Source organism: Vulpes lagopus, chromosome 11, assembly GCF_018345385.1.
Source record: "Vulpes lagopus strain Blue_001 chromosome 11, ASM1834538v1, whole genome shotgun sequence".
Lineage (NCBI taxonomy): Eukaryota > Metazoa > Chordata > Mammalia > Carnivora > Canidae > Vulpes > Vulpes lagopus.
This window is the reverse complement of record NC_054834.1, coordinates 92,491,980-92,505,290: the sequence shown is the minus strand read 5'-3', so window position 1 is coordinate 92,505,290 and position 13,311 is coordinate 92,491,980. Positions and strand designations below refer to the sequence as shown.

The window sequence follows — 13,311 nt, the reverse complement described above, 5'->3', positions numbered from 1 at the left end:
GTCCTGTGGGACTTCACTGAGTGACAGCAGCAGTGCCCATGTCCTGAAGAGAGAGGCTTTGTAGGGCAGAGCACAGGGTGAGTCCGTGGCCCCTTCTTCCAACTCATGTGGTCTGTTGCTGTTTAAATCTTTTCTTTGTCAGGATTCCCATCAGCAAGATTCACACCAGTAATTTCCATTTATTGCCTCCTTAATGACGACACGGTATTAGAAGATGTTTATGTGATCCCTATATATCCTAGTATTTTTGAAGCAGAATGTAAGTGATTTGCCACTGGTAAGCTGCATCTGTCTAAATCATGATGCTAAATCATAGACTTGACTTTGAAATTAATAGTCATACTTTTTTTTTTTTCTTTTAAGAACACATTGGTTTTCAGGACTGGCTTTGGTCTAAATCTGGACCTATACCTGATTCTTCCGTGGCAATGAAAATTGATAGGAAATTGGACAAGGTAGCTCTATAATAGAATGCATTCCCTGTGTGACATCAGGATTTCCAGGCACGCTATTGTGGATATTCTTGGGAGAGTAGGTTGCTTTTGAAGGTACTGGTAGGGCTTCATCGAAACACATGATCACCTCTTTGGGTTTGGGGAGTTTGTTCAGATTCATCAGGAAATGCCTTGTGGCAACATAGCGCTCGCAGGCCTGAGAGAAGTCTGCTTGACCTGTCATGGCACAGGTGCTGCTGTCATGGCACATGCTGCTGCTGCTAAGAACTCAGGGCTGGAGCTGACGTTAGCCCAGCCAGCTCCCTCCAAGTGTCTAGGCTTTAGAGACTTTTGTCTCCAGACATTGTTGGGGAAAGCATCCTGGAACTGAGAAGGGGTGAGTATGCAGCTATTCACCAAGCTGGGGAGCGCCTGGTGCAGACGTGTTGAGACCACCTTGGTTGATCAAAGTCCTCTCCTGATCACGAGATCACCCATGGATAAGAGGTATCATGGTGGAATCAGCTTCGTCTTTAGAAGTTTGAAAGCTTATGGATAATTTCTTCTTTTCAAGGTGGCTTCTAACAAAGTTTTGTAAAGTTTGCTCAAGCTAAGCATGGCGTCTCTCTACTTCATTAGATGACTCATCTCCCTGAAGAAAGACATTTAGCCCTTTCTCCTGGACTGCCCCCAACCCAGGAATTTCTTGCAGGAGTTCCAAAGACCTTTAAACAGCCAAACACAACTTTTACTTCGGGGTGTAGGCACACTTCTGTTTCTGTCAAAATAAATTAGGCCATTAAGTCATAAAATTAGGAAAATATTGTGTGACTTGTGTTTATTATTTAACAAGTAGAATCAATAGCTGGCTTCAAAAAGACAAAACAAAAACAAAAACCCAAACCAGTCCCAGGTCGGCTGAGAGAACATCACTTTACTCTTTGCCAGCAGTGAGGATGTCCCTTCGCTCGTACAGGATGGCAAGCCTTTCCTGTGTCACTCCCCCTGACGTCATTCATTCTTCCCCATCCGTCTTTCTTTGGTCACCTTGCTCTTTTCTGCCTCTGCCCTGTGGCTTGGGAGGGCAGGTGAAAGCCTAGAGGGAAGTGCCGGGTGTTCCTTCTACATCTCCGCGGTGTATTTCCTGTCTTTCCTTCATGTTACAAAGTTTCTCCTTACTTGGCTTTTATCAAGTCTATGAATGACTCCCTTTGTGGAGTTTATTGGAATGCCCTGTGGGAGGGATGCTATGCAAAAAAATAATTGTATTGCATAACTGCTCAGTCCTCAGAGATGCCAGATCTCACTTGGCACTGGAACAGACCCTCCTCTCCAGCAGGTCCTATGAGGGCAGGGCGCAGTGCAGCTGAGAGGTGGCTCTGTCCTCCACCCTGGTACCCCAGGGATGACCTTTATCCCAGCTCTGGGAAAAGGCTTATTTTATTTTTCTAAAATGCTTGTGTTTCCTTAGCCTAGAAGAGGATGTTTCCGTGTGTGTGTGTGTGTGTGTGTGTGTGTGTGTGTTCGTGTATGATTCTTTCCAGCTGGCGTTCTTCACAAATGTCACGTTTGTCTCCTGTGTCACCTTGAGGCAACTGACATTCGTGACTAATTATTAAGAAAGGGCAGCCTTTTCGTTTATTTTGATGAAAACAAAATCCCAGAGAAGTCTCTTAGATACAGTGTAATTGACCAGGTGACATGTTGATGTTTGGGGTTTGGTAAACATCCAGAAAGCACAGAGTTTTTGGCATGGTAGTTGACGGAGCCAGAAGCTCCAAGGTGAACTTCATGGACTTGTTACAACACTGTGTGTATCCTCTGAACTAATTCCAGGCCTTTCAACTTAATACCAAACAGCCAGGCCAGGTGGTCACCAGGCTTAGGGAAGGGTCATCTTGGAGCAAGGAATCATGCAATGAACTTCTGTCTTTTTCCTGTAAAAATCAAAGTAAATCCACCTCAGTCTGGAGGGCGTTGCAATGGAAGAAGGGGTCATCGCACTCTTTCATCTGTTGGGTGGTGGCAGTGGTGATGAGTGGGTGATGCATATAAAATAGCTCTAGAACTTAAATTTCTTTCAGAATAGGGTTTTATTTTGGTGTAGGCCGTTGCATACCATGCTGATTCTTCATTGTGAAATCTTCATTAATTGGCATATTATGTATGATCAAGTACAAAAGACCAAGCAAGCTGAAAACATGTGAATCGTGGTACATTCTTAGAACTTCAAAACAGTGATAAAGCACGGTGTGTGCTGACGTGAAGAGAGCTCCAAGAGATTTACCAGAGGGTAAGAAATGAAGAAGCAAGGTGGATACCATTTCTTTGGGAAAGGAAGAAAGGCAGCCAACCAAGACGGTGTTCGGGCCCCCGGTGTAGAGGGTTTCAGCAAGCCTGCTTTGCAGTTCCCGGCACCCTGTCATCAACAGGCCGGGCTAGGGCCCCTTGCGAACTGATGCTGTGTTGCATTCGCTTTGCCATCCGCCTTACTCAGTCCTTGTCCCCTTTTCAACCTTTTTGATTGTGTACGTTATCCTTTCACTTGTATATATGTTCTTGTAAAACACATTGTGGTGCCTCTGTTTTTTTTTTTTTTCCCCAGAGGTGAAATTCATATGGCATAAAATTAATCCTTTTAAAGTGAACAATTCAGTTGCTTTTAGTGTATTGACAATGTTACATAACCATTCCATTTAGTTCCAAAACTTCAGTGATCCCACGATGAAGCCCTAGACCTGTTCAGCGGTCACTCTTTGTTTTCTTCTCTGTGTCTGGCAACCACTAGCCTGCTTTCAATGTCTTTTTTGGGGGGTGGGGTACAGTATACTTTATTGATGGTACATGACAATGTAGGGCTCCCCAAGCCCCTTCCCTTCTTCAGGGGGTCTGGGATGTAAACTGGCAGTCAGGAGATTCTCAATGTGTTAGTGGATTAAGTCAGGGCAGGGACTCCCCAGCAGCTGAGGAGCGCTCTCTTCCTCTTGTTCTCACTGGGGCTGGTGGTCCAGGAGGCTCTTACTCCTTGGAGGCCATGTGGATCATGAGGTCCACCACCTGGTTGCTGTAGCCGAATTCATTGTCATATCAGGAGATGAGCTTGATGAAGTGGTCATTGAGGCAATGGCAGCCCCGGTGTCGAAGGTGGAAGGATGGGTGTCACTGTTGAAGTCGCAGGAGACAACCTGGTCCTCAGTGTAGCCCAGGATGCCCTTGAGGGGGCTCTCCGATACCTGCTTCACTACCTTCTTGATGTCGTCATATTTGGCAGCTTTCTCCAGGCGGCAGGTCAGATTCACAACTGACACGTTGGGGGTGGGGACACGGAAGGCCATGCCAGTGAGCTCCCGTTGAACTCAGGGATGACCTTGCCCACAGCCTTGGCGGCACCACTGGAAGCAGGGAGGATGTTCTGGGCACCCCCTCGGCTGTCACGCTGCAGCTTCCTGGAGGGGCCGTCCATGGTCCTCTGCATGGCAGTGATGGTGTGGACGGTGGTCATGAGACCCTCCACGATGCCGAAGTGGTTATGGATGACTTTGGCCAGAGGAGCCAAGCAGTTGGTGGTGCAGGAGGCATTGCTGACAATCTTGAGGGAGTTGTCCTACTTCTCGTGGTTCATGCCCATCACAAACGTGGGGGCATCAGCAGAAGGAGCAGAGATGATGACCCTCTTGGCCCCATGCTTCACGTGAGCCCCAGCCTTCTCCATGGTGCTGAAGACCCTGGTGGACTCCACGACACATTCAGCACCGGCATCACCCCATTTGATGGTGGCGGGATCTCACTCCTGGAAGATGGAGACGGACTTCCCATGGATGACAAGTCTCCCGTTCTCAGCCTTGACTGTGCCGTGGGATTTGCCATGGGTGGAATCCTACTGGACATGTACACCATGGAGTTGTGGAGGTGAGGTCAGTGAAGGGGTCATTGATGGTGACAGTATCCACTTTGCCAGAGTTAAAAGCAGCCCTGGTGACCAGGCGGCAGATACGGCCAAATCCGTTCGCTGCAACCTTTGCCATTGTGTCGTGGGCCGCGGCGGGCACTGCACCGGAGGAGGCAGCTGTCTGTCCAACGGGGAGCAGCAGGGAGCCTGCTTTCAATTTCTAAGGATTTCCCTATTCTGGGCATTTCATATAAGTGGAAGTATACGATATGTGACCTTTGGTGTGCATGCATGTATTTTTCAGCGAAATACAGACATCTGTTAGTGGACCTTATGCATGTTTGTTTTTTGCATCTTTTGCATGTATTGACTGCAGCAGTATGAGGGGGCCCTTTCACCACCCTCATTTTGCACATGGGGCCCGAGACTCAGGGAGGCTGATTTGCCTTAGGTTGCACAGCTTCTGAGTGGCAGGTGGGATGTGAATGTGGGTAGACTGGCTCCAGAATCCGTGCTGACCATTACTGGCCGTGGCCTCTCGGATCTCTGTATGGTTCCAGAGCCCGCTCTTTCACAAGCAGCAGTATGCTATTGCCCCACGTTTGACAAAAAGTGGTTGTGAAATACTTGTATACACCATAATTGAATTATTTCCTCATTGTTGTAGTTTTAGATTGTGTCTATATTTTTTCTGGTCATGAATCGAGAGTAAGATTAAGGACCAAAGAAAAGTATAAAATAATATGTATTTGTTGAAGAAATATGACCCAGTAAGGAAAATAATCCAAGGAGCATGCATAATTTCTCTCCTAAGTACTACAAGCATTTTGAACATTTTTCAATCTTTTTTATGTATTTTTTTTAATAGGGGAAAAGAAAGCTCTTTAGGAGCAAGAATGATACTGTAAATGAGGTTTTGTCATAGAAAATTTACAATATACTGAGGACATCTTTTTATTTAGTTAATAATAGTGAATTTTTGCAAAGTTCATAAAATGTGGCAGGGGCTATTTTAAGTGTTTTATTCCACTTCACAGGAATCATGTAAGGTGTGTGGATATTGTATCAAATGAGGGTATTTATGTCTGTTTTAAACATACATGAGTGGTTTTGTGCTCTAGTTCATACTATTTTTTAAAATTTAGAACTATGTTCTTATGATTAATCTATTTAGCTTGATGTGTTTACCTAGACGTATGTTCCCCTATTGGTTTTTACATTTTTTCCTCCATCTCTGAGTCCCCACCCACAGCAGTGCAGAGAATATCCCTATACATGCTGTCATAGATCTATGAGAGAACTTGCTGGAATATATCCAAGAAAAGGATACAAGGAGTATGGAAACCTATATATACTTAGGACTGAATATTGACAGAGGCAGATTCTTTTCCTGAATAGCTATGTTAGAGTCTACACAATTTTGCTATATGTCCTCTGGTTTCAAAAATATGTGTATAAAATGCCTAGAGAAAGGACCAGAAGGATATACACATAAAAACCAGCAATACTAGGAACAAGGGAAATTAGGAGGGAGATAAGCCTTATCAGTCATTATTTGATACAGGTTTTTTTTTTTTTTAAAGATTGATTGGTTGATTGATTTTTAGCAATCTCTACAGCCAGTGTGGAGCTTGAACTCACAACCCTGAGATGAAGAGTTGCATGCTCTTCCGACTGAGCCAGCCAGGCGCCCCAATGATTTGATATAAGGAGAATGTCTTCATGTGTAACTTGTCATTATAATTTACTGTTTAAAAATACGGCCTGAAAACATGACCTTTAGCTAAAATTTACTATTTTATGCTATGAACACTTTTGGAATTGTCAGTGTGGGGTTAAGATTAGTCATGGCACATTGAATGAGTTCTTTTGCAGCTTGGTGCTTTTAGAAGCATGCTCTAAACAGTTTTCCTAGTGCGAGCTGTACGCCTTCCTCAGACATTTAACCCAGGTCCCCCCCCATCTCAGGGTGGCTCAGGGAGGGCGCAGGGTCAGGAGAGTTGGGTTGGGCAGGTTCCTTGTGGAGGAGTGGTTCCGGAGTGGTGGGCCAGAGTAGAAGACTTCTTTCTGAAGGGCTTAGTGATTGGAAATCAAGGTTGGGAGGAAGGTGGGTGCTGTTTTCTGGCAGGTGAGGTCGGGAGGAGACATTCTCAGGAAAAGTAAGTTTGAGTAACTACCTTGTATAAACACTTAACTGAATAAATGTGTTTGCTGTGTTTACTGAGCACAAGGTATTAAGATAATCTTTGCCTTACAAGCTGCTTCTCTCTGTAAAATGAAGGTGTGTGTGGTCTTTGAGTCAAGCCTCTCAAGCTTCCTTCTTTTCACTTCTTGTGAAGTGAGAGACCAGCAAAGGTTCTGGATGACAGAAGAGATACTTTTTTTTAAAGGTACCATTTCTGTTCCTCTTGCATGTTAGTTTCAACTGGATTGCCTCCTTCTTTCAATAAGCCCAAGTGAATAATGATCAGTAAGTCACTTTTTTTTTTAAAGGTTTTGTGTATTTATTCATGAGAGACACACAGAGAGAGGCAGAGACATAGGGAGAGGGAGAAGCAGGCTTCCTGTGGGAAGCCTGATGTGGGTCTCGATCCCAGGACCCTGGGATCATGACCTGAGCCGAAGGCAGAGGCTCAACCACTGAGCCACCCAGGTGCCCCAGTAAGTCACTTTTTAAGTAACTGTGACAGAGCGGGGCTATTATCTGCAAGGAGCCCTCCCACCTCAGGCCCTGTCACCTTGACCCACACCCCGACAACAGGTACAGCTTGTTTTATGATGGAATCAGCTGGTCTGTGTCTGAATTTTCCTTTCAGGACCAGGGATAAGAACATTTACATGAATGCCCTGTGCTGAAAGAGGTGTTAGCACACGGCTATGGTGAAGGTTTCCTCCGATGAGCTACTTGGAGCCAGAAGACAGGGAGTTCATGATGCTTTATGAAGTAGACCTATGTTTACTACTTACACTTAGGTAAAATTAAAAAAAAAAGAATACGTTGGAAGGCATATGAAGGTATAAGGTTGTAACTTTATGACAGGAATGTTTCCTACCCTCAAATATTACCCGGAAGTCACTGGTTTTGGGGGTGAAAGGCACAAAGCATGGCTGAGAACATAGAACGTCCGGCTTTTCTGGTGTTCCCAGGGTTGGTGAGCTTTGGAAACTCTAGAACAGCAGTGACGCTTATGAGCAGGTGCACATGGGTGGTAAGTCTTTGGTGGATGTGCTAACCAATAAATAATTAATTCTACTTCCTCTTGACTCATTTGGTTGAAATGAAGGATAGTCCGTCTCATTGCAGTATATACTTCTGTTGAGCAGGGAAGTTGAGCAATCCTGCCCTGGTCAGTGATACTCTTAAAATGAAACAGGTGGGGTGGGAGAGAAAACAGTCATGCTTTGCCTTTTGGGTGAAATTTTTTTTTATCGTCTTGGCTGATAGTTACTGGTCCCTTTTGTCCTAGCTTATTGAAGGTACAAGATTTTTCAGTTGAGTTGAGAGGAACTGAAGTTTCCATTTCTTCAGTGGGATTGCATGGCCATTGGGAAGATGGGCTGATTAGGTATCTTTCCTTTTTAAACGATACAATGCCCACTTGTGACTGAAATTTTGTTGAGTGTATTTTTGCCTTATTTCAGAGAAAGGCAGATGGAATAATAATCAAATTGCATATCGTTTTGTGTAGATTGCCCTTCAGATAAAAAGAAAACCTTCCCTGCTTTCTCAGAGAGAGCAAAAAGGAGGCTAAAGATTTTTCTGAGTGTGGATTTTAGATCCATTTTTCAAAGAGTGACAGTTTGCTTAACTAGTAGATAAACCTTCAGGCTTGTGTGTGTGGCTTGCTGTTTCTGTGTAGCTTGTATGCTCTGGGAGCTGGTAATGAAATTTGCAGTACGTCTAAGCTAGACATTGGTGTGGAACCACAACCTGTATTTCCTTTCATAGCAATTCTCTTGGCCTTCATGTGTGGGCCCTTTTCAAGAAGGGGTGGGAAAAAATGGTGGGAAGTGACCTTTGAAGTGAACTTCTGATATTTGCATTACAATTCTGTGGGTTTAAGCTTTTAATTTTTACAATTGTGGGTAGTATTTGTGAAGAGTATCAGTTTCTAGTATGTTCTGAGTAGTGGTGATCTAATCCTTGCAAAAATATCGGCACATTTATATGCCTCTTTTATCCGCTTTGATGTCTTACAATTGTCATGCCCTTGCAGCATGGGTGGGAATTGAGATTTTTTTCAATTATGTTAGTATGTTATAGCAAGTGAAATGGTATGTATCTAAGTAGACACTGAGCTTCATGATTGAGCCTTTATTCCCCCCCAATAAACGTGTTTTCTGTGATCTCTCAAGAATTTCCATCATTCTTTTTAAAGTCTAACTTATTAAAATTCATTTGACTTTGCTTAAGATTTTCATCACCATCAAGAAAAATTTATTAAACTGCCTCTGCAATTTCTTCACCCAGGCCTGGGGATGCAAAGGAGAGGAGCAGATTTTTAGAGGTTAACCAAAATAGAAGGTATGTAGGCTTCTCTGGATTCAGGTGGAAAAAGGTGGAGAATTTGATTTCAGGTGGATTTTTGGTGCCCTTTGATGTCCCGAAGCTTGTTTTCTCAGGCGAGGCTGGGCTATGGTGTAGTAACATATGGTGCGGTAGCAAACAGGCCCAAATCACAACCCGAGGTGCACTTCTGAGAATCTGGGAGATGCCCCACGTCAGCTCTCCTTCCTGCAGCAGCTTAGTGTTCCCTGGGCCGTTGTGGGCCGTGGTCTGATTGTTGACGGAGCACAGGAGCTGCTGGAGCTTTCCCCCGCCTCTGTGATTGGCAGTCACTCAGCACTGCTCCCATTTCACGGCCCAGGCATCCATCTGCCCTGTCTATTGCAAGGCAACACAGTGCTTTTGTGCTGAGGAAGGAGATAGAGATGGTGGGTCTGTCACACGTGTGTGATTGCAGATTGGTACTGTCAGGAAAGGCAGAAAGGTTCTGTTGTTGATTTTCATGCCGTGTTGACATCTGTTTCTGAAAGTGTATTTGCACTTGGTCGATTGGTCATTTTAGGGTGATGTGATCTTGTAAGTTAGGACATCCTTAAATGTCGATGACAGGTTGTCTTGGCCAGAGCCTAGGTGGTGAGGTGTAAAAAATGCATATTAATACTGTTTTTTAAATCTCAGGATTAGGAGACTGTACTCATGCGTATTAGACATGATGAGGACACTGGCTTTCTATGATCTTTTTTCCAAGAGTGTTCATTACTTGACACTGACATTAGAATGTGTGACCATACTTCTGCTACTATACCCAGGACATCCACAGAGAAGGGACCTACTGGCTCAGACCAGGAGCCAGGTGTGAGTGTTTACTGTTCTGGTTCATCTCTAGATCTTGCCTTTCCCATCCTTATTTTTTCTTCTCAGCCATTCTTTCTTTCTTTCTTTCTTTCTTTCTTTCTTTCTTTCTTTCTTTCTTTCATTCATTCTTTCTTTTTTTCTCTCTTTATCTTTTTAAAGATTTTATTTATTTATTTGAGAGAGAGATAGCAAGAGAGAGCACAAGTGGGGGCAGGGAGAAGGAAAAGCAGGCTCTCTGCTGAGCAGGAAGCCCAGCTTGGGACTCTATCCCAAGACCCCAGAATCATGATCTGAGCCGAAGGCAGATACTTAACAGACTGAGCCACCCCCCAGGGACCCCTCAACAGTTTTTTTCTGTTTTCCCTTCATGGTTTTGGGAAGTAGGCAGACCTGGATTTGAAGCCTATACCTGTGACCATCTGTTTTGGCATTGGACAAGTCACTTTCCAAGTCTCAGTGACCTTATCTGAAACATGGAGCTACATTGCTGCCTCCTGAGATTCTTAGTGTTTAGTCATGTATGCAAAATACTGCAGCACCTGGTGCATTATAATTGCTCCATAAATGATAAGTTATGTTCAGTATTATTGACATTTCCCACATTTCAAGGCAATTATTTAAAATAATTCTTTCACAAAGACTTTTTCTTTATTTCACCAAGCAGTGGATACAATTTACAGATCTTTCTCAATTTATGACGGGGTTACATCTCAATAAACCCACCATAAATTGAAAATACTGCAAGCTGAAAATGCATTTAATACACCTAACCTACCAAACACCATAGCTTAGCGTACCCTACCTCAAATGTGTTCAGAATGCACACAATAGCCTACAGTTGGGCAAGATCAAAACAAAGCCTATTTATAACAAAGTGTTAAACATCTCCTGTAATTTACTGAATACTTTACAGTGAAGCACAGAATGGGTGTGAGTGTATTGGTTGTTTCCTCTCATGATGGCATGGCTGCCAGGAGCTGCAGCTGCTACTGCCCAGCATCATGAGAGAGTATCCTGCTACATAACCCTAGCTCTGGAAAAGATCCAAATTTAGAATTCAAAGTATGGATTCTCCTGAATGCATACTGCTTTTACACCATTGTAATGTTGAAAAATGGTTAAGCAGAACCATCGTAAGTTGGGGGCTGTCTACACTCCCCTGAGCTGCCAAAGCACTTTTGATCTCTGTTGGCATTTGTATTATTTGTGTGTGTGTGTGTGTGTGTGTGTGTGTGTGTGTACATATATGTATGTACTGAGACTCAACATCCCCCAGGACAGTAGGTATTCTTCACTCATTGCTGTGTCTGCTGCCTTGCTTCATTGTGTAATAGGCAAGTAATAGGTGCTTAATTAAGGGTTAAATTGAGTAAAAATGAGATGTAAGAAGAGAGGGCTCTAATGTGTTTATAAAATAGTCCACCTATTTGGGTGAATTCTCCTACATTGGAAACTATAAGTACTCTTGAAATAGTACTGTTACTTCCCCAGTTAGGGTATATAGATGATTCTCACTGTTTATGTAATTGAAATTTTTTTTAAAGATTTATTTATTTATTCATGATAGAGAGAGAGGCAGAGACACAGGCAGAAGGAGAAGCAGGCTCCATGTCAGGAGCCCGGTGCAGGACTCGATCCCGGGACCCCAGGATCGCACTCTGGGCCAAAGGCAGGCGCCAAACCGCTGAGCCACACAGGGATCCCCGTAATTGAAATTTTAATGCAGTAACAACAAAGAAAATTAAAGAAATAATGAAAGCAATGCAAATGGCATAAAAGATTACCAGTAGCAGTTCGTGAGTACTAAGAGGAGTGCTTAATCCAACCTCGGTCATTTATATAGCCGAGCAGGTGGCTTTCACTTCCCTGTGCTCAGCTGCTTGCAAGGCTCACAGCTTTCTGACTGGTTTTGCACATAGGAAGTTGTACCGGGTAAGGTAAAAGGGTATTAAATGAGTCTCTCCGGAAGTTGGAATCTGATAAAGTCAGTGGATTTACTTAGGGTTATGCTCATATTGTGGATCCCAATTCATGTTAATGGAGTTGGTGTTTCCATTCCCTTGGAACGGCATCATGAGAAGCTTGGAGATGTGTGTGAATTCTCTCTTCCCTCCGTACCCACCTTGGATTGATCACTGTCTTTGAACGTTGGATCCTCAAATATATCCTTGAGAAAACTCTTGGTTTTTTTTATTCCTTTATTCTCTTGTAGAACTGAGTGGAATGTGAGGTGTCTGTTCCATAGATCTGTAACACTGTAAAATGTTAAAGAATGCAGAGAGACTTCAGTATGGGAGACAAGTACTCTCGTTTTAGAGTTAGGGGTCATGTAGTTTGTTCAGAGTCGGCCCAGCAGCAAGTCTTGATCTCATTTCTGCTACAACACTTAACTCATCAGGTGTATCTTTGTGTTTGTGCTGGGAAGTGTGCCCTGGACAAAAACATGGGTAGATGTGCCAGCTGTGGACTTTTCTGGAGACTGAAGGAGGCCCTCATGAGAACATTGCTGTCAGGGAGTGTGCTTTGCGTTGGTGGTAAACCAGATGGATGTTATAGGGCAGGTAGGATTTATTTGAATTGGGAGCTTTGACTTGAAAATGTGCTTGAAAGGAACTGAGTGCTAAAACCCATTTCCCTGTTGTCTTCATTGTCAAGAGCAGGATTGTCTTCTGCTGAGTTGCTTTTCTAAAATCTGCTACTGTGGGAAGTGAACCTGTATATATAAAAAAAACCCCACTGTAACAAAACTTCCCATCTATATAATTCTCAATAGTAAGTAATTTAAATTTGGCTTTAGAGATGTTGTTTTTTTAAATTTAATATTACCAAGTAATTCCTTTAATTGTAACATGATACATGCTCATTGAAGAAAAAATGGAAAATGTAGGAAGAGCACAAGAAGCAGAGAAAAGTCACCCATAATTCCATCTCCAAAAGAGAAAATAGTATTTTGGTGTTTGCTATATATTCACAAAATTGGTATTATATTGTACATGATGTTTTATAATCTGTTATTTCTATTAAATATATTATTGATTTTCCCCCTGTCATTACATATTCTTCCAAGATAAATGCTGCAGGTTTATGTAAGAATAGCTTTCAAGGGATGCCTGGATGGTGGTGTCAGCTGGGCATCTGACTCTTAGTGTCAGTTCGGGTTGTGATCTCAGGGTCATGGGACTGAGCCCCAGGTCGGTCTGGCTCCATGCTCAGCGTGGGAGTCTGTTTAAGACCCTCTCTTTCTCTGCCCCTACTCCTGGCACACACATGCATGCTGTCTGTCTCTCTCTCTCTCTTAAAAATACATATATCTTAAAAATTGCTTTCAGTATTTTCTTATGAAAAATTTTCAAACATGCAGCAAAGTTAGAAAAATTTACAGTGAATACTCACAAATCCATCACCTATAATCCACCATTAATGCTTTACCATACTTGCTTTATCACTCATCCATCTGTCCACCTCCTCTGTCCACCCATCAATCCATCTTAGTGCTTTTTCCATGCATTTCAAAGTAAACTTCCGTGCAGTATATTGCTTAATGATGTTTGGTTTACACCATTATTCAAAGAATTTGTATTTCCTGAGCACACACAAAGGAAAGCCTAGAAAACTTGCCAAAGAAA

General features: G+C 43.1%; 1 protein-coding gene across 3 annotated transcripts in view; it reads left to right on the top strand.

The window, feature by feature from the left end:
- Positions 1 to 13,311, top strand: part of STK39 (serine/threonine kinase 39) — a 291,842-nt gene that overhangs the window by 26,798 nt on the left and 251,733 nt on the right. Inside the window, exon 1 of one of the 3 annotated variants that reach the window (XM_041722630.1) lies at positions 3,313 to 4,343. The exons of 1 other annotated variant lie outside the window; for it this stretch is intronic. In XM_041722630.1, the coding sequence (XP_041578564.1) occupies positions 4,145 to 4,343 (199 nt within the window). In that variant the 5' untranslated portion in view covers positions 3,313 to 4,144. Of the gene's footprint in view, positions 1 to 3,312; positions 4,344 to 13,311 lie in introns of those variants that run through there. One more of the 3 variants, XM_041722628.1, reaches the window with a different exon arrangement.